General features: G+C 43.9%; 1 protein-coding gene across 7 annotated transcripts; it reads right to left on the reverse strand.

Moving 5' to 3' along the window:
- Positions 1-454: 454 nt before the first annotated feature.
- Positions 455-27,548, reverse strand: LOC311104897 (cytoplasmic FMR1-interacting protein 2; the record flags this gene model as incomplete). Of its 7 annotated transcripts, none has more annotated exons than XM_084146866.1 (29): positions 455-622; positions 909-1,056; positions 1,552-1,790; positions 2,195-2,289; positions 2,458-2,530; positions 4,501-4,631; positions 7,082-7,172; positions 7,351-7,494; positions 7,695-7,782; positions 7,961-8,160; positions 8,577-8,696; positions 9,462-9,570; positions 9,683-9,759; positions 9,869-9,965; positions 10,156-10,312; positions 11,581-11,734; positions 11,922-12,069; positions 12,372-12,511; positions 12,667-12,849; positions 13,017-13,275; positions 14,083-14,165; positions 14,366-14,470; positions 14,977-15,105; positions 15,198-15,294; positions 15,665-15,846; positions 16,066-16,167; positions 18,739-18,816; positions 27,272-27,361; positions 27,432-27,548. In XM_084146866.1, 29 exons carry the CDS (start codon positions 27,546-27,548, stop codon positions 455-457), a joined length of 3,804 nt encoding a protein of 1,267 aa, XP_084002992.1. The 7 variants fall into 7 exon arrangements, with proteins under 7 accessions (XP_084002992.1, XP_084002994.1, XP_084002993.1 ...); XM_084146868.1 differs by having other exon boundaries at positions 12,667-12,819; positions 13,038-13,275; positions 14,083-14,171; XM_084146867.1 differs by having other exon boundaries at positions 12,667-12,819; positions 13,038-13,275; positions 14,083-14,171; positions 14,360-14,470.

Genomic DNA, 27,548 nt, shown 5'->3' on the forward strand with positions numbered 1-27,548 from the left:
TCTCACTAAACCCATCCCTCGGACAGGAGAAGGCATGCAGAGTCTGGGTATGTGAGCCACATGGGTTGAGTACAGAAAACTAACATCTGGAAACACCCACACCGCTAAAACTAGCTTGTGGTTACGGGCCTAAGATATTCAGACTTCAGAAAACTCAGTTTGAGATTTAGACTTTTTAATGGGCGCCATGTTGCCACCAAAAGTTCCAAGACAGTTGCATTCTAGAATGCAAATTGGAATGTCATTGGTATGGAATATTTGGTGCCAAAATGGTGTACAGTCAGACAGAACTCTTGAAATCTAAGGCTCTGAGAGTCTGAGTTCAAGGCCAAAGAGAGGCAGACTGTGTGGTGATGATTTGGGTTGGTGCGTATGTGTGTGTGGGACATGTGTGGTTTATGTGTGTAGCACATGTGTGTGTAGCATGTATGTTTGTAGCGTGTGTGTGTTCTTCTCAGCATGTTGTGGCCAGGGACTGGTGTATAGGTGGCTGGAAGCAGCGGACATGCTCCACGGTGGAACTATCACTCTCCACAGCTTTCATGTACTTGTTGAGGATGGCAAAGATCTCGTTGTTCAGGATCTGGTACTTCCTGATGCGATCAGCCATCTTCTTCAGGGGCTGTAGAGAGACAGAGAGAGAGAGAGACAGAGAGAGAGAGAGAGACAGACCGACAGAGAGTGAGAGAGAGGGTTTGAATCCAATGATAGAATTAAACCACAGACCTGGATTGTGGTTGCCAAGGACTTGCCACCATAAAGATGGTGAGCTTCCTCTCCTCATATAACAAATAAATAAAATCGCACGGCAGTTGACATATCCCTTAATCCCTTCTGTCATCTTACTTCTGTGTTAGCATGCTGGTTAAAACTGTGTAGATCTGAGCATAGCGACGGTGTGTACCCACCACGTTCTTGATGATCTCGTCCTTGCCGTCCTGCCTCTGCACCTTGAGCAGGTGGTAGCAGAAGTCAAACAGGTCGAAGCGGCGCTGCTGACCCAACAGCACGATGATGGAACAGCCTGCCCAGTTCAGCCCGTCACCAAAACACTGCCTGCAGAGGACACGCACAGGGACGGGTTACGGTTACTAACTTTGTACTTAGTAAGTACTTTGTATTTGTAGAAAACGCTTTATAAATCAAGCTTGATTGATTGAATAGTGATTGGTTTATCTACTAAATGTATATCTGCACTATACTCTTTGGTGCCCTGAGAGGACTACAGTAACTCCCTCCTTACTGTGTGAGTATGCTGCCATGCCCCCTACAGTAACTCCCTCCTTACTGTGTGAGTACGCTGCCATGCCCCCTACAGTAACTCCCTCCTTACTGTGTGAGTATGCTGCTATGCCCCCTACAGTAACTCCCTCCTTACTGTGTGAGTATGCTGCCATGCCCCCTACAGTAACTCCCTCCTTACTGTGTGAGTACGCTGCCATGCCCCCTACAGTAACTCCCTCCTTACTGTGTGAGTATGCTGCCATGCCCCCTACAGTAACTCCCTCCTTACTGTGTGAGTACGCTGCCATGCCCCCTACAGTAACTCACTCTGCGGTGAACTCGTGAGTGCCGACGGGGATGCAGTAAACAAACTGCATGGCGCTCCAGAGGCGGTGGAACTCCATACACTCATCAACGTGCATCACGCCGTTGGTGGGGGGCGGGCCTCGCCACACGGCGTCCTGCAGGAAACTACGGATCCTTGTGAGGATCACCTCGAACATGGACAGGCCACAGCAAAGACGCTCCTTGGTCAAGAGATCCCCCTCACGGGCTATGGCTATTTGCTGAAAAAGAGGAGGAACGGACACATAAGAAAGAAAGAAAGAAAGAAAGAAAGAAAGAAAGAAAGAAAGAAAGAAAGAAAGAAAGAAAGAAAGAAAGAAAGAAAGAAAGAAAGAAAGAAAGAAAGAAAGAAAGAAAGAAAGAAAGAAAGAAAGAAAGAAAGAAAGAAAGAAAGAAAGAAAGAAAGAAAGAAAGAAAGAAAGAAACGAAACGAAACATGGAGTAAGGAGGAGCAGATAAAATAGGGAAAGTTTAATTGTTTTGGAACTTTGGTGCCAATATGGCTGCCCTTTCAAATTCTACATTTTAAACCAAGATTGCCGAAACTGTCTAATGGCTGTGGGTCAGGACAGAGAGCCAGGTGATAAGGTTTGGATGATGATGATTACAAGCAGGTAGAGCTCACCTGAGGGGTCCCCAGCCTCTCGATGAGGGGCACCAGGTGGAGAGGAGCATATTTAGCCTCCAGCCTCTTCATCCTGACTTCCAGACGCTCCCCCTCTACACACACACACACACACACACACACACACACACACACACACACACACACACACGTTACTACACCAACCACATCAGTCAGATATGCATTACAATATTGACTGCCTTATTCCACCCATCCACCTTGATCTCCATTTGGATCCACACACCTGGACCTGGATCACATACCTTTGATGTAGACCCTAGGGAGGATGTTCTGGAAGGGGGCTGCATGAAGCAGGTCACACACCTCCTCCTGGGACTGTGGTTCACACACACAAACAGACAGAAGGAGAGAGAGGTGATATTGAACAACAGCCATAATCTCTCCTGTACACATCTACACTACATGGGGTGGTTAGTGGTGACGGAGGCTGTGCCACTAAGTACAGGAGGATGTGCCACTAAGTACAGGGGGATGTGCCACTAAGTACAGGGGGATGTGCCACTAAGTACAGGAGGATGTGCCACTATGTACCGAAGGATGTGCCACTAAGTACAGGAGGATGTGCCACTAAGTTCAGGAGGATCTGCCACTAAGTACAGGAGGCTGTGCCACTAAGTAAAGGGGGATCTGCCACTAAGTACAGGGGGATCTGCCACTAAGTACAGGGGGATCTGCCACTAAGTACAGGAGGATCTGCCACTAAGTACAGGAGGATCTGCCACTAAGTACAGGAGGCTGTGCCACTAAGTACAGGAGGCTGTGCCACTAAGTACAGGAGGCTGTGCCACTAAGTACAGGAGGCTGTGCCACTAAGTACAGGAGGATCTGCCACTAAGTACAGGAGGCTGTGCCACTAAGTACAGGAGGACGCGCCACTAAGTACAGGAGGACGCGCCACTAAGTACAGGAGGACACGCCACTAAGTACAGGAGGATGCGCCACTAAGTACAGGAGGACACTGGTCTGACGTGTCATGGGTCTGACCTAACCTCTGGTCACATCCCCCCCAGTCACACTACAGGCTACTGTCACTCAGGTCTGGCTAACCACTAGAAATGACTGGAATAAGTCTGGAACTAAACTCATGGTTAAATGAGTGGTGTTAGAACAAATAGAACAAAGAAAACCAGCAAACGACAAGAGATCCAGATCAGGAAACCTCGCCTAAAACACTATGGAAGACAGAATGATATGCACGCAATGATCAGCCAGTACAAACACACACTATACACACACCGAGGCAGAGAGTGAGACAGACAGACCAGAGGGTATGAGGGTGTAAAGAGTGACAGTCAGGCATTGAGAGAGAACCCAGTGTTGGCAGAGAGTATGGAGGCAGAAGTTGAGCACATACTTTACAGACAGCCACCCAGAAACACACAGGTCACCTCTTCCATGGGAGCCAAGGACATGGAGAGATATTTTACAATAGTCCCTTTTTATTATCCATTTATTTCCAATTATGGTATTTCCAATTATAGAATAATGATTGTAATCTTGGATGTTCTTTATTTTCTTAAAACATTTTTTAGTCTCAATCCTTGGCTTTCATTGTCCTCCGGAGGTAAAACTTTGGGTGTCAAAGTAAGATATTGAATAGAAAAACAGAGAAACACGGCAGCCCAAACAAACAGAGAGAGAGAGAGAGATGGAGAGATCAGTCAGGGTGTGTGACAGCCCAAACAGAGAGAGAGAGAGAGAGATGGAGAGATCAGTCAGGTTGTGTGTTTGTTACCAAAGACAAGACCTAGATTCTTACCACCTGTGGTAGTTTGCCAGCGTGTAATAAAGAATAGAGTTGCAATTCAGATACAGTCAATATCAACATTTCTGGAGGGTGAAACTTTATTGAGACAGATATATTAAAACAGACAGAAAGCCAAAGGAGGACAAATCGTTTGACAAGTAGCAGTCCCTCTTTCTGAGAATGCAAAGGTGACCCTGAGAGAGAGAGAGAGAGAGAGAGAGAGAGAGAGAGAGGAGAAGAGAAAGCGGGAATGGGAGGAAAAGAGGAGAGAGGTGATGGAGAGTAGGAGAGGGGGAGAGGAGAGAAGGGAAGACGAAAGGAGAAAGAGAAAAGAAGGGATACAGGTAAAGCAGAAGAGGATGGGGGAAGGAGGGGAGGACAGAACAGAGGAGAGAAAAGGATAGAGTTGAAAGAGAAGGAGGGACTCACCAGAGCTTGTTCGATGAGCAGACAGAAGAGGATGGGGGAAGGAGGGAAGGACAGAACAGAGGAGAGGAAGGAATAGAAGTGAAAGAGGAGAAGAGAAGGAGGGACCCACCAGAGCTTGTTCGATGAGCAGACAGAAGAGGATGGCGTTCCCCACCTCCCTGAGACTCTGGAAGACATCAGTCTTCAGCTCAGCGTACTCTATAATGTCCTTCAGCTGGTGGTGGAAGAACTCCAGGATACCTGGCAGGGAAGGAGAATCAATCAATCAAACATATTTTATAAAGCCGTTTGTACATCAGCAGTTTTACAGAAACCCAGCCTAAAACCCCAAAGAACAAGCAATGCAGATGCAGAAGCACAGTGGTTAGGAAAAACTCCCTAGAAGGCAGGAACCTAGGAAGAAACCTAGAGAGGAACCAGGCTCTGAGGTGTGGCCAGTTTTCTTCTGGCTGTGTCCAGTGGAGATTTAAGAGCACATGGCTATTACGGCCAGAACACATTAAAAGTTACATCTTCAAAGTTAAAATAGTTGAATGTTAAAACAACAGATCCAGATCCGATCACATGGAGTTAAAAACTATGAAAGTGACTGTTCTTGACTGATAAACAAACATCAGTATCATGATGGGATCCCTGAACATGCAGGTATAGTAGGATTATGGACTGCGTCATGGTGATTATGACGATGTACACTACTGGTCAAAAGTTTTAGAACACCTACTCATTCAAGGGTTTTTCTTTATTTTTACTATTTTCTACATTGTAGAATAATAGTGAAGACATCTAAACTATGAAATAACACATATGGAATCATGTAGTAACCCAAAAAGTGTTAAACAAATCAAAATATATTTGAGATTTGAGATTCTTCAAATAGCCACCCTTTGCCTTGATGACAGCTTTGCACACTCTCAGCATTCTCTCAACCAGCTTCACCTGGAATACTTTTCCAACAGTCTTGAAGGAGTTCCCACATATGCTGAGCACTTGTTGGCTGCTTTTCCTTCACTCTTCGGTCCGACTCATCCCAAACCATCTCAATTTGGTTGAGGTCGGGGGATTGTGGAGGCCAGGTCATCTAATGCAGCACTCCATCACTCTCCTTCTTGGTAAATTCGCCCTTACACAGCCTGGGAGGTGTGTTTTGGGTCATTGTCCTGCTGAATAACAAATGATAGTCCCACTAAGCCCAAACCAGATGGGATGGCGTATCGCTGCAGAATGATGTGGTAGCCATGCTGGTTAAGTGTGCCTTGAATTCTAAATAAATCACAGACAGTGTCTCCAGCAAAGCACCCCCACACCATAGCTCCTCCTCCTCCATGCTTTACGGTGGGAACTACACATGCGGAGATCATCCGTTCACCCACACCGCGTCTCTCTCACAAAGACACAGCGGTTGGAACCAAAAATCTCCAATTTGCACTCCAGACCAAAGGACAAATTACCACCTGTCTAATGTCCATTGCTCGTGTTTCTTGGCCTAAGCAAGTCTCTTCTTCTTATTGGTGTCCTTTAGTAGTGGTTTCTTTGCAGCAATTCGACCATGAAGGCCTGATTCACACAGTCTCCTCTGAACAGTTGATGTTGAGATATGTCTGTTACTTGAACTCTGTGAAGCATTTATTTGGGCTGCAATTTCTGAGGTGCAGTTAACTCTAATGAACTTATCCTCTGCAGCAGAGGTAACTCTGGGTCTTCCATTCCTGTGGCGGTCCTCATGAGAACCAGTTTCATCATAACGCTTGATGGTTTTTGCGACTGCACTTGAAGAAACTTTCAAAGTTCTTGAAATGTTCCGTATTGACTGACCTTCATGTCTTAAAGTAATGATGGACTGTCGTTTCTCTTTGCTTATTTGAGCTGTTCTTGACATAATATGGACTTGGTCTTTTACCAAATAGGGTTATCTTCTGTATACCCCCCCTACCTTGTCACAACACGTGATTGGCTCAAACACATTAAGAAGGAAAGAAATTCCAAACATTAACTTTTAAGAAGGCACACCTGTTAATTGAAATGCATTCCAGGTGACTGCCTCATGAAGCTGGTTGAGAGAATGCCAAGAGTGTGCAAAGCTGTCATCAAGGCAAAGGGTAGCTATTTGAAGAATCTCAAATATAAAATATATGTTGATTTGTTTAACACTTTATTGGTTACTACATGATTCCATATGTGTTATTTCATAGTTTTGATGTCTTCACTATTATTCTACAATGTAGAAAATAGTAAAAAATAAAGAAAAACTCTTGAATGAGTAGGTGTTCTAAAACCTTTGACCGGTAGTGTATGTTCCGTCACTGAGCTCTCTATGACCCCCATCCTGTCTGTCTGTCTGTCTGTCTTGTGCAGCAGCTGAAGCATGTGCTATAGTTCTAGGAGGATCGGGAAGTGCTGACAGATATCAGGCATACAGGAAGTCCAGTACACCCTGTTACGGTACAGAACACCACTAATCTACCTAGCCTATAATCCCTGCTCATAGAAAGACATGCTAATCCAGCATATCTCATCTGATCTGTCAGAGGACTGTCATCTGATGGGACAACAACAGGAAGTGTTATTGTATGGGACCGACCGGGTTTCGAACCTGGGTTGTCTGTATGAGTCATGCCTGTGTTAGCCCTCTGAGATAAAGCCTAGACATTTGCTGTGGGTTCACTGAACTGCCTCCGCTACCATCAACCGACCTGGGGATCCGTACTCGTGGCGCGGCAGGCGACAGATCTTGGGCATTACCTCGATCAGAGTCTTCACATACTGCAGGATAGTGCCCTGCAACTAGGTAGGGAAGATAAGAGGGAAAGGAAGTATCAGAGGGAGAGGGGAGAGGGGAGAGGGAGAGGGAGAGAGGGTAAAAAGAGGAGAGAAGAGGCGATTGGATATACTGTTTTTAACAGAGGCTGCTATGTTTGAGTACATTCAGACAATAGTAAAAGAGACAAATAGCCCATAATACCAGGCTCTTGACTATCTTGAGCAGTTCCTCCATCACCACGGCGATGCCCTGGTAACCAAGGAGACGGCAGATGGTCTTGAAGTGGGGCGGACCTACAAAGTTCCTGTAGGAGCTATAGATGTGTGAGTAGGCAATGTTCAGAGGCTGGAGAGAGATACAGGGATTGAGAGAGAAAGAGAGAGGGAGTGAGTGAGGAAGAGAGGGGGAGAAAGATAGAGGGAGTGAGTGAGTGAGAAAGAAAACGATATCAGAAACATGCTCTCAAAAGTGCTCTGAAAATAGGCACAAATCTTTATCATTTATATAGTTGAATCCAAATAGCAGACAGTATATACAGTACATACCTTAGACCCATACAGGTAGTACGGCTGCACGTTGGCCGGCTTGTCTCGCTGAGGCTCCTGGGTAAAGGGGATGGCAGTCCGCACGAAGCTGAGGACACAGGGAATGAGCTAGAGGTCAGGGGTCATGAGCAGGAGTCCACTTAGGTAATGACTAAATGGAATATAGATAACCAACCGCTGAACCTGAGCGATGTTTTGGTAGAACCGTAAGCTTGTGAGAACATGTCCAAGACTACCAAAAATGCCTCCTCCCCCCTCCCACTGACCGGTTGGTGGAGCCGTTGTAGCAGTAGTTGGGGAGGAAGTCAAAGTTGAGTTCCCAGAAGACATGGAGCGTGATGCGTCCGTAGGGGGCGGACACATTGTGGTTGGCCTCGCGGAACATGGCGTCGAAGCTGTCCAGGGTCATGTGCTTCGAGAGCAGACGATGAGTCAGTCTGTTGATGTCCATCAGCCACTCCAACTCCTGATGGGGGGAATGGTGAGAGAGGGAGAGACAGAGACAGAGACAGAGACAGAGAGAGAGAGAGAGAGAGAGAGAGAGAGAGAGAGAGAGAGAGAGAGAGAGAGAGAGAGAGAGAGAGAGACAGAGAGAGAGAGACAGAGAGAGAGAGACAGAGACAGAGACAGAGACAGAGACAGAGATAGAGAGAGATCATGAAAAATAATAAAAGCTGGTAATATATTGTGGCCAGTGGACCATTGGACAGGACAGGACCCATGAGAGTGAGCCTGGTGTGTAATATGTGACTGACAGTATGCTATCTGAGAGAGTACATTTGACCCAGGGCTGGAAGTGTGAAGGAGGGTTGGTTGTGTGTGTGTGTGTGTTGGAAGGTTGAGACTACAGTATACAGTATGCCCCTGCCCTGGTGTTCTCACCACTATGGAGGTGAGGTCTTCACTCTCAAAGCGGCTGATGGCCTGGTCCAGAGACTTGTACATGGCTGCTGAGATCCTCTGGGTGATCAGACGGTTCAGATCGATGGAGCGACCCAGGAGCTGGAGAGAGGACAGGATGAGAGAGTGAGAGAGAGGGGGTGTATGACAAGGGAGGGGAGGGGGGGGGGGGTGTATGACAGGGCTAGGGCGACCACATTTAAAATACCCAAATGCAGGACAACGGGATGATTTTTCGGGCCATTCGTGGGACAGTGTTGCCAACCCATGAATAATTTCCCCCACACACACAAACAAAAATCTCCCTCCTGCTGCACCAAGCGAGCTAATTGAAGCGCAACTAATAAGCATGGAGAGCCTCACAAGTTTGAGGAAATGACCTTATATCTTTCAGTCTAATACGGCTGTTTACTTACTTTTGTAGCTCTTCATTAGACGCACGCTTTTGTAAGTAGTAAATTGTCCTCTCCAAGTTCAGCTGGAATTTAGCCCGAAAGGATTTGAAAAATGTGATTGGTTGACAATGACATTGGCCTGCGTCTCTTCTTGCGCTGCGCAGAATATCAGATATCATCAACGATTGGAGAAGTGTTTAACATCACCACCACATCCTTATGATATAATATCTTGTCATAAGCGCAACGTGACTGCAAAAGAGACAGGTTGGAATGTCAATTCTCATCAAATTAATAGGAAGTCTGACTGAAATACGGGACAAATCGACCTTTTATTGTACATTTGTGGTGTTTTAATTTGTTGATAAAATGTGGGATATGATTGCTTGGATGCAGGACTCGGGACAAAAAGCGGGACTGTCCCGCATAATCAGGGACATGTGGTCACCCTAGCGGTGTTTAACAGACCTACCTGTACGTGTCTCTGTTTGAGCAGGGTCTCATAACGGTTGGAGGGGGGGTAGGGGATGATCACACCATAGTTTTTACACTCTGCCCTGAAACGCTTGTCCAGGAGGACACTGTGGAGCAAAACACAAACAACAACATAATTCACAGCTTGATTTAATTCCGCCCCATCAACATGATTCAGTCTTGTATCTGTTTTCTATGGTGTCTCCATCCGTCTCTCACCTTCCAGACATGGCTTTGTAGTAGGCAAATATCTGGTCAGCCAGCTTGTAGACAAACTGATCGAAGCACAGGTTCACCTGTAGGAAAAACAGCATAAGTAACTCACTACTCTTGTGGGGATCGGTGATAAATGACTTGTCATTACTTGATTTCTGAGGCAGCCATCTTTGTTTCGTGCTAGTTTACCTCAGCCTCTATCTCATCGTAGAGGAACTGTTTCTTGAACTTGGTCAGAGCGTAGTAGCCACTGTCATTGTAGAGGTCCAGAGGGTACAACACATACCTGGGAGAAACAGGCAGGACTGCATCAGCAGGCACATTAAACACAGACAGACTCAGTATGGACACAATGACAACAGAGAGACAAACAAACACTATCTGTCCGTCGCTTTCCGTCTCCCTCTCCTCCTCTCTTTCCCTCTCCCTCACCCACACACACGCACAGACACACAGTGGTCTAAACAGAGTCTTACTCCATCATGGATGGCTCCTTGGTCTCCAGTATGTGGTCTGTGAGGATCCAGGGCATGGACATCTCGATTGGGAACTGGATCCTGCGACCCATGGTCAGCTCCAGGAAGAACTCTCTGAACCACAGCTGAGACAGGTCACAGCAGTGCTGCAGTGCCTCTGGAGGACAGGAGGGGAATAACATGACATTATATATTATTAGCGGAATAACTTTCTGAACCACAGCTGAGACAGGACACAATAGTACTGCAGCACCTCTACAGGATGGGAGGGGAATAACATTATATTATTATTAGAGGAAGAACTCTCAACCACAGCTGAGACAGGTCACAGCAGTGCTGCAGTGCCTCTACAGGATGGGAGTGGAAATTACAATATATTTTTATAGCGCTCCACAGTGGAGGTGTCATAATACCCATAAAACCTAGCAGTCAAACAGTGAAATGGTTCCAATCAATAACCATGTAAATCTCTCTTGGACAAGGTGACTTTTGTCAATATATTCGGCTCTATTTACTCTCAGATTCAAAAATGCTAATTAGAATCAAAGAGGACATCATGCAAAACTACAAATCCCTGAAAGTCATCTCTAGCTGACACCTTTGCTAACAGCTATTGTGTCAAGTTCACAGAATTGTCCATTTAAAGAAATTTAGCCAATTTACTGTGGTACTCTATTATAAGAGTACCACAATAAACTGTGGTAACTGTGGTACTCTACTATAATATTATTAGAGGAAGAACTCTCAACCACAGCTGAGACAGGTCACAGCAGTGCTGCAGCACCTCTACAGGACGGGAGGTGAATAACATGATATTACGACAGGAGGTGCATAACAGGAGGTGAATAACATGATATTATGACAGGAGGTGAATAACATGATATCATGACAGGAGGTGAACAACATGATATCATGACAGGAGGTGAACAACATGATATCATGACAGGAGGTGAATAACATGATATCATGACAGGAGGTGAACAACATGATATCATGACAGGAGGTGAACAACATGATATCATGACAGGAGGTAAATAACATGATATCATGACAGGAGGTGAATAACATGATATCATGACAGGAGGTGAATAACATGATATCATGACAGGAGGTGAATAACATGATATCATGACAGGAGGTGAATAACATGATATCATGACAGGAGGTGAATAACATGATATCATGACAGGAGGTGAATAACATGATATCATGACAGGAGGTGATTTACATGATATCATGACAGGAGGTGAATAACATGATATCATGACAGGAGGTGATTTACATGATATTATTACAGGAGGTGAGGTGAAGGATGATGACTGATGGTGATCAGATGATTGAGGATGGTAGTGTAAGAAAGCATGACCCTGTGTGTGTGTGTGTGTCTGTGTGTGTGTGTGTGTGTGTGTGTGTGTTTGTAAATACCGCTGAAGTTGAGCAGGTGTGTGAAGAAGAAGGAGTGTTTGTGGAAGTCTTCTATAGCCAGTACTATGGGTCCGTCCAGACTGCTGCGTAGAGTCTTCTTAGAACCACTCTTATCGGCTATCAACGACTCCAGCATGGTACGAACCATGTACAGCTAGAGAGGGAGGGAGAGAGAGAGAGAAAAGTCTAAATAACACTTCATATTCTTTCCATTCCCCTACAAAGTCCCTGTACTTGATCATGTCCCTACAGCCTGCCTCTATCCCTGAGCAACATCAGTCTCTTCCATCCCCTCTGATACCCCTCTCTCCCCTCACCCCTCCCTCTCTCCCCTGGTTTACCTGTGTGCTCGAGGGTCCCACAGCTCGGCGGGGCACCTTGATGTCGAACCCTCCCTTGGGGTCCTTCTCCCCCCTGAGACAGGGGTCATTGGGAGGCTCCCGAGCCCCCTCCCAGTCACAGATGGTCTTACGGATGGCCTGCAGGACACTAGAGAGAGACAGAGGGTTATCAGAGAATCAGCATTATAGGGAATGACTATCTGTGCGTCCCAAATGGCACCCTATTCCCTATATAGTGCACTACTTTTGACCAGGGCCCAAAGGGATAGGGTGCCATTTAGGAAGCTACCTAGCTAACTATTGAAGGTCCATGGTTCTTCTGGAGCAAACAGTGAGAATTGTGCCGTATGCACACATGAGCCTTTGAGGGGACTACAGTACCTCTTAGGAGGTTCTCTTGCCCGAAATATGTTAATAGTTGAACAAGAATGAGTGCAGGCAGTTTGGTACCTGATGAGAACGTTCTTCTTCTTGCGTACGGCCTGACGTAGAGGCTCTCTGAGGGTCATCTGGGCAAAGTCCTGCAGGGCTGCATAGATGGTGTTCCTTATAGCCTGGTTGAATACACTCTCCATACGGCCCATCAACACCTACAACACATATAATCATCATCATCATCATCATCAACACCAAAGTAGCCACATTTCGACCAAGACCCACGGTGGTGAAATGCTGCTATATTACTATTCTGTAAGCTTCCCAACGATATCATGACAAAGCTCTCTGTAGGTACAGTGTTTCTGACCTGCAGCCCCTTGATCATGGCGATGACCTCGACCAGGGCAAACTTCTCCTCTGACGTGTAGTTGTAACGTGTAGCTCTCTCATACTCCTCCGCTGTGCCGGGACAGTCCTTGTTACAGAACTTATCTGTCGGGTGAACCAACTTCCAAGAGTACTGAGGGAGAGAATATGGTGTCAGAGGAAACTGAAAATCACAGGACCAGATAGATATAGAATTACTTCATTAATTAAAATTATTTTTATTAAATATGTATGGGACCAAGCACGGACTACACACTACCCCTTCTATGACATAAACCGTGCGCGCGCATGCACACACACACACACACACACACACACACACACACACACACACACCGTTTCCCTACTCACCACTTCCATGACGTGTGTGCTCCACTTGGACAGCAGCTGTAACCCTCTGAGTGCCAGGTCAAACAGTTCCCTGTACTCCTCGTCTGACTTCTGACTGTCCAAGCCTGACCCGGTCACTACCTCACTGTTACTGTAGCGAGCCAGCTCAGAGATGAACCGGATGTGGTCATCACGAATCTGAACCATCTGCTCACACAGGTTGTACTGGGGAGAGATGGAGCTCTGGGTACACGTCCACCTGTAGGAGAGTCAGGGGTTAGGGGAGGGGTGTCAAACTCCTTCCATGGAGGCCGAAATGTATGCCGCTTTTTGTTCTTTATTTTCAATATGTGTCCTAGACAACCAGGAGAGGGGAGTTCCTAACTAACCAATTAAGACCTAGACAACCAGGAGAGGGGAGTTCCTAACTAACCAATTAAGACCTAGACAACCAGGTGAGGGGAGTTCCTAACTAACCAATTAAGACCTAGACAACCAGGAGAGGGGAGTTCCTAACTAACCAATTAAGACCTAGACAACCAGGTGAGGGGAGTTCCTAACTAACCAATTAAGACCTAGACAACCAGGTGAGGGGAGTTCCTTAATTCATCAATCAAGTACAAGGGAGGAGTGAAAACCCGCAGACACTCAGCCCGCCATGGAATGAGTTTGACACCTGTGGGTTAGGGGCTGGGGTTGAGTTTGACACCTGTGGGTTAGGGGCTGGGGTTGAGTTTGACACCTGTGGGTTAGGAGCTGGGGTTGAGTTTGACACCTGTGGGTTAGGGGCTGGGGTTGAGTTTGACACCTGTGGGTTAGGGGCTGGGGTTGAGTTTGACACCCATGGGTTAGGGGCTGGGGTTGAGTTTGACACCTGTGGGTTAGGGCCTGGGGTTGAGTTTGACACCTGTGGGTTAGGGGCTGGGGTTGAGATTGACACCAGTGGGTTAGGGCCTGGGGTTGAGTTTGACACCAGTGGGTTAGGGGCTGGGGTTCAGGACTTGTTAGAGGTCTGAGTTTATGAGTTTTCAGAGTTTGTGAGTTTAAAGATGGATGATGTTCTTACTTAGACTTGTTCTCCTCGTAGTGAGCGCTGGTCTCTATGTAGCGCGACAGTTCTATCTGCATGTCTCCAAACAGAGGCACCACCTGGAGCTGAAGGCATCAAACAAGACACACACACAGAGAAAGGGCTTCAGTCAGGATAGGAGTGTGATCGAAGAATATCATATTGGTGTGAAAGTATAGACAGGGTTAGATGGCTGTTTTGGTGTGGAGCACACACACACACACACACACACACACACACACACACACACACACACACACACACACACACACACACCGACCTTGAAGAACTTGTCGATCTTTCCCAGGTTGATCCTCTTCTTGGCATCTAGTTTGTAGATGTTACTGACGTTACCGTCCATCAGATAGAGACCAAAACCCATCACCTGACACACACACACACACACACAGGGTGATATTACACAAAGACGGATCAATAATATTTGATGGACATTCAGAAATAACTCTAGATATTCTGAACACTACTGGAAGCTACAGTTGAGGACTGGTTAGCAGGAGTAAGGAGGCTATTAGCATTTTAAGTTCCAGACAGAGACAGGTATCTAGAGAAAGAAGGAGTTAAGATCCAGACAGAGACAGGTATCTAGAGAAAGAAGGAGTTAAGATCCAGACAGAGACAGGTATCTAGAGAAAGAAGGAGTTAAGATCCAGACAGAGACAGGTATCTAGAGAAAGAAGGAGTTAAGATCCAGACAGAGACAGGTATCTAGAGAAAGAAGGAGTTAAGATCCAGACAGAGACAGGTATCTAGAGAAAGAAGGAGTTAAGATCCAGACAGAGACAGGTATCTAGAGAAAGAAGGAGTTAAGATCCAGACAGAGACAGGTATCTAGAGAAAGGCAGGTAAGACAGAGCTAGACGAGGCTCTTACCTTGAGCAGCATGTGTTTCTCGCTGGGCGTCAGGTACATCTTATTCTCATAGTAATCAACACTGATGTTAACGATGTCTGCTAACAACTCCTCATAGCCAGGAATCACCTCCAACTGCTGCTGCAGACACTACAGAGGGAAATATACACACCATTAATGTTACTGCACCACACACACACACACACACACACACACACACACACACACACACACACACACACCTGAGTAATCCTGTTGTGATTGGCTAGGAACATAGAGAGGTTCTGTGACTCCTGGATGGACTGAGGGTCGGCCATCTTCCTCAGGAACTGAGCCGCCCTGCAGACACAAATATTACCACAGATCTAATTCTGTAGCCATACCTCACAGCTTCTGTTTTACTGAGCCGCCCTGCAGACACAAATATTACCACAGATCTAATTCTGTAGCCATACCTCACAGCTTCCGTTTTACATGAGTCAATTGGGTGCATCTCAATAGTGGGGTAAATTGGCCCTTCACTCTGTCCCTTTTCCTTAATTTGAGCTGATGTGAAGGAACTAGACAGGTGAAAGCAAATTCCCCTTAGCCTCTACTACACTGCTTTCCCCTATCCTTTGTTTTCAGGATCAGTGCAGGTGATAGGGAGAGGAAGCCACTGCAGGCTATTGAGACGCACCCCCATATTGTGTCTGTCTTCCCTCCATACCTTTTATAGGCAGAGTGGTCGTTCTTGACGCTGCACTTCATGTTCTTGAGTTCATCGAGCACAGCGAACATGTTGATGAACTTGCCCAGGGTGAGGAGGTAGGCTTCAGAGACAAAGTCTTTCCTCCGCTCAGCGTGGCACAGACGCTTCACCTCCCCGCAGAAACGCTCGATGGCCTTACGCTGCAGGGGATGACAGGGGAAACGGAGACGACAGAGAGAGAAGAGGTTCTCAGATATATATAGGACTCATTTATTTGTTCATTCATTCGTTAATTATTTAATTCAAGGGACAAGGATATGATTGACTGACAGAGTTCCAATACAAATAAGATACATTCATTAGGTTGTTCATTCATTTGATTAATTCATTAATTCATCCATCAGTCAATGGTCTATCACCTGGAAGTACATGAACTTCATGAGCTTGGTGACCTCTGGTTCCAGCACCTCCACAGTCTTCTCATAGATCTCCACCCTGTTGGGCTGCTCGTTACACTTCACCTGGAGAACACAGGGGGGCGCCGTCACACAGCCTGCTTACTGGAACAACTCACAGGGCTCACCCACATCAGTGTCCCTAGCCAGAATCACAGATCTAGAATCAGATCCCCCTAACTAGAGCTGTGACGATAAACCGAAAATTAGCGACCATACGATCACTTATCACAGGCATTTTGCTGATATCGTTATGATAAGTAGCCTATACTAGAGAAATGTGAAGTTTGAAATGAAATACGTTTTCTAATATGGGTGATTGTTAATGGGACAATTGATGGCTTTAACCATCATACAAGTAGTAGATGTTTAAAGGAGAATTAAAAAAAACTGTGCTGCACATTAATGTTATAAACTGTGGTGCACATTCATGTTATAAACTGTGGTGCACGTTAATGTTATAAACTGTGGTGCACGTTAATGTTATAAACTGTGGTGCACGTTAATGTTATAAACTGTGGTGCACATTAATGTTATAAACTGTGGTGCACGTTAATGTTATAAACTGTGGTGCACGTTAATGTTATAAACTGTGGTGCACATTAATGTTATAAACTGTGGTGCACGTTAATGTTATAAACTGTGGTGCACGTTAATGTTATAAACTGTGGTGCACGTTAATGTTCTAAACTGTACTGCACGTTAATGCTATAAACATTTACATTACATTTACATTTTAGTCATTTAGCAGACGCTCTTATCCAGAGCGACTTACAGTTAGTGAATACCTATATATATTTTTTATACTGGCCCCCCGTGGGAATCGAACCCACAACCCTGGCGTTGCAAACGCCATGCTCTATCAACTGAGCTACATCCCTGCCGGCCATTCCCTCCCCTACCCTGGACGACGCTGGGCCAATTGTGCGCCGCCCATGAGTCTCCCGGTCGCGGCCGGCTGCGACAGAGCCTGGATTCGAACCAGGATCTCTAGTGGCACAGTTAGCACTGCGATGCAGTGCCTTAGACCACTGCGCCACTCAGGAGTATGTTATAAACTGTGGTACACATTAATGTTATAAACTGTGGTGCACATTAATGTTATAAACTGTGGTGCACATTAATGTTACAAACTGTGGTGCACGTTAATGTTATAAACTGTGGTGCACATTAATGTTATAAACTGTGGTGCACGTTAATGTTATAAACTGTGGTGCACGTTAATGTTATAAACTGTACTGCACGTTAATGCTATAAACTGTGGTACTCATTAATGTTATAAACTGTGGTACACATTAATGTTATAAACTGTGGTGCACATTAATGTTACAAACTGTGGTGCACATTAATGTTATAAACTGTGGTGCACATTAATGTTATAAACTGTGGTACACATTAATGTTATAAACTGTGGTACTCATTAATGTTATAAACTGTGGTACACATTAATGTTATAAACTGTGGTACACATTAATGTTATAAACTGTGGTGCACATTAATGTTACAAACTGTGGTGCACGTTAATGTTATAAACTGTGGTGCACGTTAATGTTATAAACTGTGGTGCACATTAATGTTACAAACTGTGGTGCACATTAATGTTATAAACTGTGGTGCACATTAATGTTATAAACTGTGGTACACATTAATGTTATAAACTGTGGTGCACATTAATGTTATAAACTGTGGTACTCATTAATGTTATAAACTGTGGTACACATTAATGTTATAAACTGTGGTACACATTAATGTTATAAACTGTGGTGCACATTAATGTTACAAACTGTGGTGCACGTTAATGTTATAAACTGTGGTGCACGTTAATGTTATAAACTGTGGTGCACATTAATGTTACAAACTGTGGTGCACATTAATGTTATAAACTGTGGTGCACATTAATGTTACAAACTGTGGTGCACATTAATGTTACAAACTGTGGTGCACATTAATGTTATAAACTGTGGTGCACATTAATGTTATAAACATATTGTTCTATTCAACGTTATCGCATCAATTCAGGCAATTTATCATAATATTTTAGATTTTTGTCCATGCGACCGAGCGAGAGAGACAGCGATAGAGAGAGAGAGAGAGAGAGAGAGGCAACGAGACGGAGAAAGAGAGAGCGAGAGAGACAGAGAGACAGAGAGACAGACAGACTGAGTCAGAGACAAGAAAAGGGTAACCAGTGAAGAACAAACACCATTGTAAATACAATCCATATTTATTTTTATTTATTTTCCCTTTTGTACTTTAACTATTTGCACATCGCTTTAACACTCTATATAGACATAATATGACATTTGAAATGTCTTTATTCTTTTGGAACTTTTCTGAGTGTAATGTTCACTGTTAATTTTTTAGTGTTTATTTCACTTTTGTTTATTATCTATTTCACTTGCTTTGGCAATGTAATCATATGTTTCCCATGCCAATAAAGCCCTTCGAATTGAATTGAATTGAATTGAGAGAGAGAGAGAGAGAGAGAGAGAGAGAGAGAGAGAGAGAGAGAGAGAGAGAGAGAGAGAGAGAGAGAGAGAGAGAGAGAGAGAGAGAGAGAGAGAGAGAGAGAGAGAGAGAGAGAGAGAGAGAGAGAGAGAGAGAGAGAGAGAGAGAGAGAGAGAGAGAGAGAGATACCTGTGGTATAGCTCTTGAGCAGCTTCTCCAGGTGTAGAGCATGACAGCGTACTCATGGCCCTCCTCCAGCATCTCATTCTGGGGAGAGAGAACAGACAGAGGGGTTATATTTACGCCTAGTTATAAATGATGTGCTTAACTGTATGGATAAAAGGTAACATTGTGCTGCCCTCTTCATTGACCTGTCAAAGGCTTTCGATACTGCTTATCACTCACTACTAATTCAGAGGCTTTCCTCAATTGGCCTAGACCAGGCTACATGTAACTGGTTGAAAAATTACTTGACAGATAGAACTCAATGTGTACAGTGCCTTGCAAAAGTATTCATCCCCGTTGGCGTTTTTCCTATTTTGTTGCATTACAACCTGTAATTTAAATGGATTTTTATTTGGATTTCATGTAATGGACATACACAAAATAGTCCAAATTGGTGAAGTGAAATGAAAAAAATAACTTGTTTCAAAAAATTTTTAAAAATAAATAACGGAAAAGTGGTGCGTGCATATGTATTCACCCCCTTTGCTATGAACTCCTAAATAGGATCTGGTGCAACCAATTACCTTCAGAAGTCACATAATTAGTTAAATAAAGTCCACCTGTGTGCAATCTAAGTGTCACATGATCTCAGTATATATACACCTTTTCTGAAAGGCCCCAGAGTCTGCAACACCACTAAGCAAGGGGCACCACCAAGCAAGTGGCACCATGAAGACCAAGGAGCTCTCCAAATAGGTCAGGGACAAAGTTGCGGAGAAGTACAGATCAGGGTTGTGTTATAAAAAAATATCCACAACTTTGAACAGAGCACCATTAAATCCATTATTAAAAAATTGAAAGAATATGGCACCACAGCAAACCTGCCAAGAGAGGGCCGCCCACCAAAACTCACAGACCAGGCAAGGAGGGCATTAATCAGAGGCAACAAAGAGACCAAAGATAACCCTGAAGGAGCTGCAAAGCTCCATCACAGTGGAGATTGGAGTATCTGTCCATAGGACCACTTTAAGTCGTACACTCCACAGAGCTGGGCTTTACGGAAGAATGGCCAGAAAAAAGCCATTGCTTAAAGAAAAAAATAAGCAAACACGTTTGATGTTTGCCAAAAGGCATGTGGGAGACTCCCCAAACATATGGAAGAAGGTACTCTGGTCAGATCAGACTAAAATTGAGCTTTTTGGCCATCAAGGAAAATGCTATGTCTGGCGCAAACCCAACACCTCTCATCACCCCGAGAACACCATCCCCACAGTGAAGCATGGTGGTGGCAGCATCATGCTGTGGAGATGTTTTTCATCGGCAGGGACTGGGAAACTGGTCGGAATTGAAGGAATGATGAATGGCGCTAAATACAGGGAAATTATTGAGGGAAACCTGTTTCAGTCTTCCAGTTATTTGAGACTGGGACGGAGGTTCACTTTCCAGCAGGACAATGACCCAAAGCATACTGCTAAAGCAACACCCGAGTGGTTTAAGGGGAAACATTGAAATGTCTTGGAATGGCCTAGTCAAAGCCCAGACCTCAATCCAGTTGAGAATATGTGGTATGACTTAAAGATAGCTGTACACCAGTGGAACCCATCCAACTTGAAGGAGCTGGAGCAGTTTTGCCTTGAAGAATGGACAAAAATCCCAGTGGCTAGATGTGCCAAGCTTATAGAGACATACCCCAAGAGACTTGCAGCTGTAATTGCTGCAAAAAAGGTGGCTCTACAAAGTATTGACTTTGGGGGGGTGAATAGTTATGCACGCTCAAGTTCAGTTTTTTTGTCTTATTTCTTGTTTGTTTCACAATACAAAATATTTTGCATCTTCAAAGTGTTAGGCATGTTGTGTAAAATCAAATGACACAAACCCCCAAAAAATCAATTTAATTCCAGGCTGTAAGGCTACAAAATAGGAAAAATGCCAAGAGGGGTGAATACTTTCGCAAGCCACTGTATCTACTGATGGTGTTAAATCAGGTTTCCTGGATATTACGAAAGGTGTCCTGTAGGGGTCGATTATGGGTCCTGTACTTTTTAATGTTTACATTAATAATATTGACTTGTCTGTAAAAAATTGTAACCTGCACTTGTATACCGATGATACTATTGTGTATGCCATTGCCCCCACGGTTGACCAGGCTCTATCTGAACTACAGTCTGCCTTCATTGTATTACAGAACAACTTTATTGACATGAAATGAGTATTGAATGCAGGTAAAACTAAGTATATGTTGTGGTCTAGAGCACATCAAAATAAGTCTGATGATTTAAGCATATGTACTTTGGATGGTGTCTATATTGATCGTGTTCCTGCTTACAAATATCTGGGCATCTGGATAGATGAAAAGCTTTATTTTAAAAAGCATATATATATATATATATATATATATATATATATATATATATATATATATATATATATATATATATATATATATATATATATATATATATATATATATATATATATATATATATATATACATATATATATATATATATATATATATATATATACATACACATACATATATACAGTGGGGAGAACAAGTATTTGATACACTGCCGATTTTGCAGGTTTTCCTACTTACAAAGCATGTAGAGGTCTGTATCATAGGTACACTTGAACTGTGAGAGACGGAATCTAAAACCAAAATCCAGAAAATCACATTGTATGATTTTTAAGTAATTAATTTGCATTTTATTGCATGACATAAGTATTTGATACATCAGAAAAGCAGAACTTAATATTTGGTACAGAAACCTTTGTTTGCAATTACAGAGATCATACGTTTCCTGTAGGTCTTGACCAGGTTTGCACACACTGCAGCAGGGATTTTGGCACACTCCTCCATACAGACCTTCTCCAGATCCGTCAGGTTTCGGGGCTGTCGCTGGGCAATACGGACTTTCAGCTCCCTCCAAAGATTTTCTATTGGGTTCAGGTCTGGAGACTATCTAGGCCACTCCAGGACCTTGAGATGCGTCTTACGGAGCCACTCCTTAGTTGCCCTGGCTGTGTGTTTCGGGTCATTGTCATGCTGGAAGACCCAGCCACGACCCATCTTCAATGCTCTTACTGAGGGAAGGAGGTTGTTGGCCAAGATCTCGCGATACATGGCCCCATCCATAACGGCGTAGTGTGTTACTAATGGTTTTCATTGAGACTGTGGTCCCAGCTCTCTTCAGGTCATTGATCAGGTCCTGCCGTGTAGTTCTGGGCTAATCCCTCACCTTCCTCATGATCATTGATGCCCCACGAGGTGAGATCTTGCATGGAGCCCCAGACCGAGGGTGATTGACCGTCATCTTGAACTCATCATCCATTTTCTAATAATTGCACCAAAAGTTGTTGCCTTCTCACCAAGCTGCTTGCCTATGGTCCTGTAGCCCATCCCAGCCTTGTGCAGGTCTACAATTTCATCCCTTATGTCCTTACACAGCTCTCTGGTCTTGGCCATTGTGGAGAGGTTGGAGTCTGTTTGATTGAGTGTGTGGGCAGGTGTCTTTTATACAGGTAACGACTTCAAACAGGTGCAGTTAATACAGGTAATGAGTGGAGAACAGGAGGGCTTCTTAAAGAAAAACTAACAGGTCTGTGAGAGCCGGAATTCTTACTGGTTGGTAGGTGATCAAATACTTATGTCATGCAATAAAATGCAAATTAATTACTTAAAAATCATACAATGTGATTTTCTGGATTTTTGTTTTAGATTCCGTCTCTCACAGTTGAAGTGTACCTATGATAAAAATTACAGACCTCTACATGCTTTGTAAGTAAGAAAACCTGCAAAATCGTCAGTGTATCCAATACTTGTTCTCCCCACTGTATAGTTAGTTAGTTAGTTAAGAAGATGAGAATCAAAATCAGCTTCTTCTATAGGTCCTGCCTCTCGCTAAATAGTAGAAAGCAGATTATTCAGTCGACGTTCCTATCGGTCCTAGATAGGCCTGTTGCGGTGACCGTATTACAGCCACACCGGCGGTCACGAGTCATGAAGGCAGTCAAATTCCACGTGACCGTTTAGTCATGGAAATTAGGCTTCTCAAAGCTCTGATGATGCTGATGATCAGCCTACCAAACTTGCTAACTGCCTGGTACCCAGCACTCTATTGTCCCTCACTCTGACATCAAAGCAAATGTAATCGAAAATCTAATCAAACACTTAATGAGAGCCCATGAGCTCATGTTGCACAACATTTCTATAAGCTATGCAATTGCATGAGAAAACAGAGTTTTGATGGCCTCTACTAAAAAGAGGAGGATCCTCTTCTAGGCCCATTATATGTATTCATCAACTGTCCTAATATTAAGCACAGTGCTTCTCTTTACAACAGGAGTATAGCCTACCTGGCTGGCATGAAAATTAACCACAGGAAAAGCATCCTCCATTCGTTATTTAAGTGTATCCCCCATGCCCCTGTTCTGAGACAGGTGCATTATAATGGTCCATTCCAAATCAAAACTAATTTCACACATATATTATTTAGTATATGTAAAGACAACATTAAATCAAGAATTGTGTGATGGGTGATAATATTAGCCTATCACTTGTGAATGATGCTCAGCTTGTGTAAGGCAAGGAAAAGCGCATGCCTTTTTTGTGTGACTTTTTCTAATCATAGTCACACACCTCATGTAGCCTAGCCCATAGGCCTATATGTTTTGATAAGGTTTGTATCACCACTAAAGTGGCCAAATAACTTCTTAAAATTAAGCACACTAATCCGCTTTAGAACCGGTGTGGAGCCTAACTAGCATAAATGCACAGCGCGTGTTTCAAGTTTGGGGAAGATAATTTTCACCATAAAAATGCACCTTCATAATAAAGCATTACATGCATAATCACATTTGCCATCACTTTCAAGAACAGTGTCTTCCCGCTAATTGATTGTGTTTTGGAACATTCGCGCTTATAGCCTACTACCGTGTGTGCATTGCTGCACTTATAATGTGAAGAAATAGCTTAATAGTTTATCAACATTTTAAGCTAAACATGCTGATCTGTTGCATCAGTCTCATTTCTTTAAAAAAAAAAATTATGCGAGTGGTTGTATAAATTTGGGATCTATCGCATCCCACAACTGTCCCAGAGTATGTTTGGAATATTTATTTATTGCACAGAAGGACAAGTTGACCAATAGAATAGGTCAACTTTTGTACTATTGGGGATAGTAGATTGACATAGGCTAGTGGTTTTGCTGTTCGTTAGGCCTACTCATCTTATTGGCTGAGGAAAGGTAGGCTAAACGTAGACGGTTCTAACATCTTCAATATGCACCTCGGAAATCGATAAGAGGGTCGTGCGCAGTTGCGTCCCCAGATGTGTCTGTTTTCATTCACTTGTAGCCTACTTCTTAGCTGAAATGCCTGTGAGAAGGACCCGATCACGTGACGGGCATTGGCTCTGAGAGAGCCATGTGAGTGCGAGGTGCTTCGGAGCACGACAGCCGGGAATTACAATTATTATGTTCAGGGCACAAAGGCCACTTTGGGCGCAAAAGGCATGTTTTTTTTTAGGGGGCATTACGGCCACACAAGGGGGATGCCGCTGGGAAATTTGAGACCTGGTGAGAATATGATCAAGTGCTTGTCAAATTGTGAATGAGACTGATGAAGTGTGTGCAGCTTGCAACTTTCTTCAAATCATCATTAGAGTCCCATCATGCAGCCTTAGAATGTATTCAAAATCTAAACATAAAGCCCAACATTTGTATCACAACTAACGCTGCATAATAACTCTAAATTAAGCATATAGGAGGACCTGTTTCTTTGTTAAGCGCTCAACACAGAATAGCTGCATGTGTGCACTTCCTTTGAAATCGTTTGGAGAAAATATCCTTTCTATTTTATTAAGCTTTGTTCAATTGTATTCTTCATACTATAAAATATAAAAAATAATGCCACGGAATTCTAAGCAAATCTTGTCTGCTAAATGAAGTAGTGTAGCCCACAGCCATATGGCATAGCCAGATCAGGGCCTAACATAAGGACAACTCAGAACTATTCTGTTCTGAAATAGACTACATTTTCTTCATATCATGTTTCTTTAGACCGGTCTAAATTTATTGTGATGGTGTAGGCTATATTACATGGATTTATTTGACTTGTAGAGGTTCCAAAGGTCTGCATCAGTGGCTTGTAGGCTATGCGTGGAAGCCAGAAGATGCTAAACGTGTCTATATTAATTACATTTCAATTACCGTGAGGCCAGCAGTTATTTGTTGACAATCTCCAGCTAAAAGCTGATTTACTTTTCTTGCACCTTATTTGTGGAACAAATTCAGAAAGCTTATTGAGGACCTTATTACTGATGAATGTGTTTGTTTTTTATGACGTGTTTTTCTTTCTGCTTGTATTTTGTATTTATATTGATGTGTGTATTTTCTGTAATTCAGGGCTCATCTGTAAAGGGACCTTGGTCTCAGTATGACTCCCTGATAAAATAAAGGTGAAATAAATCAATACACATACAACACAGACTATCCTATGATGGATGCATACTGTATTATCTTGATTAATCTTCACAGGTACAGTGCATTCGGAAAGTATTCAGACCCCTTGACTTTTTCCATATTTTGTTATGTTACAGCCTTATTCTAAAATGGAATAAATAAATAAAAATCTCCATCAATCTACACACAATAGCCCATAACGATAAAAAAACTGTTGGCAGTGCACGTCAGAGCAAAAACCAAGCCATGAGGTCGAAGGAATTGTCCGTAGAGCTCCGAGACAGGATTGTGTCGAGGCAGAGATCTGGGGAAGTGAAGATCCCCAAGAACACAGTGGCCTCCATCATTCTTAAATGGAAGAAGTTTGGAACCACCAAGACTCTTCCTAGAGCTCGCCGCCCGGCCAAACTGAGCAATCGGGGGAGAAGGGCCTTGGTCAGGGAGGTGACCACGAACCCGATGGTCACTCTGACAGAGCTCCAGAGTTCCTCTGTGGAGATGGGAGAACCTTCCAGAAGGACAACCATCTCTGCAGCACTCCACCAATCAGGCATTTATGGTAGAGTGGCCAGATGGAAGCCACTCCTCAGTAAAAGGCACGACAGCCCGCTTGGAGTTTGCTAAAAGGCACCTAAAGGACTCTCAGACCATGAGAAACAAGATTCTCTGGTCTGATGAAACCAAGACTGAACTCTTTGGCCTGAATGCCAAGCGTCAAGTCTGGAGGAAACCTGGCACCATCCCTACGGTGAAGTATGCTGGTGGCAGCATCAGGCTGTGGGGATGTTTTTCAGTGGCAGGGACTGGGAGACTAGTCAGGATCGAGGGAAAGTTGAACAGAGCAAAGTACAGAGAGATCTTTGATGAAAACCTAATCCAGAGCGCTCAGGACCTCAGACTGGGGCGAAGGTTCACCTTCCAACAGGACAACGACCCTAAGCACACAGCCAAGACAACTCAGGAGTGGCTTCGGGACAAGTTTCTAAATGTCCTTGAGTGGCCCAGCCAGAGCCCGGACTTCAACCCGATCAAACATCTCTGGAGAGACCTGAAAATAGCTGTGCAGCGATGCTCCCCATCCAACCTGACAGAGCTTGAGAGGATCTGCAGAGAAGAATGGGAGAAACTCCCCAAATACAGGTGTGCCAAGCTTCTAGCATCATACCCAAGAAGACTCAAGGGTGTAATCGCTGCCAAAGGTGCTTCAACAAAGTACTGAGTAAAGGGTCTGAATACTTACGTAAATGTAATATTTCATTTTATTACTTTTTTTTATAAATTAGCAAAAACTTCTAAAAACCAGTTTTTGCTTTGTCATTATTGGGTATTGTGTGTAGATTGATGAGGGGAAAAAAACAATTTAATCAATTTTAGAGTAAGGCTGTAACGTAACAAAATGTGGAAAAAGTCAAGGGGTCTGAATACTTCCCGAATGCACTGTATGTTTCCAACATAGAATGGTTATAGTGTGATAAAATGCCTGCTGTGTAATATCTCCTCACACATGCATTCACTACGGTGAATATTCTCTAGTGTGAAATAGACTATCTTACCAAAAGAGGAAACACAGGTTTCCATTGGAAAACAGATGCTTAAACTGAATGGAACTTCCCGATTTAAATCAAGTTTATTTAAAAGACAGTTTCCTCTTCTTTGTCAGTCAAATCACACTCCCCATTAATTCCATTCAGGAAAAGAAGGTCTAGCTTAGTGACTGACTGATTCATCCCTCAGTGTGTGTGTGTGTGTGTGTGTGTGTGTGTGTGTGTGTGTGTGTGTGTGTGTGTGTGTTGTATGTGGTGGGTATGTGTTTGTGTGTGTGTCAACACAAACTGCTAACCAGGCCAAAGCCTCAGAGTGAAAACGACATTAAAACACCAAATACACAAGGCTCTGTGTGTGTGTGTGTGTGCCAAGCCAAGAGTTGAGAACAATGATGATGCTAGGGTTCTGAGAACCATTCCCTAACTGTTCCCATTGAAAAACAAAAGTAGGCTTCTGTCCACAAAGCACAGAGGCCCAATTCCAAACTGCTCCCTCAGTCCTCTCCCTCGGCCCCATTCCAAACCAATCCCTCCTTGTTGCCTACTCACCATGCTAGAGTGGACAGTAGCCTGCTCGATGTAGCGAGCTATCCCCGTCACAAACGCATTCCTGTCCTCAAAGTTGGTATCGAAATTGGCCTAGAGAGAAAGATAAAGACAGTTTAGTTTTTCTTGCAATGAATTTGAAAAGTCAGATGTGTGTGCGTACCTGGTACATGATGGATGAAGGCGGAGGTTCGATGCAGGGCTGCTGGTCAGGGAGGGGCAGCTCCTCCAACAGATCCACGTTAGACAGAGCATCCTCCAGGGTCACGTGGGTCGTCAT

The sequence above is a fragment of the Coregonus lavaretus genome (assembly GCF_964263955.1).
Source record: "Coregonus lavaretus genome assembly, chromosome: 29".
NCBI classification, from domain to species: Eukaryota; Metazoa; Chordata; class Actinopteri; order Salmoniformes; family Salmonidae; genus Coregonus; species Coregonus lavaretus.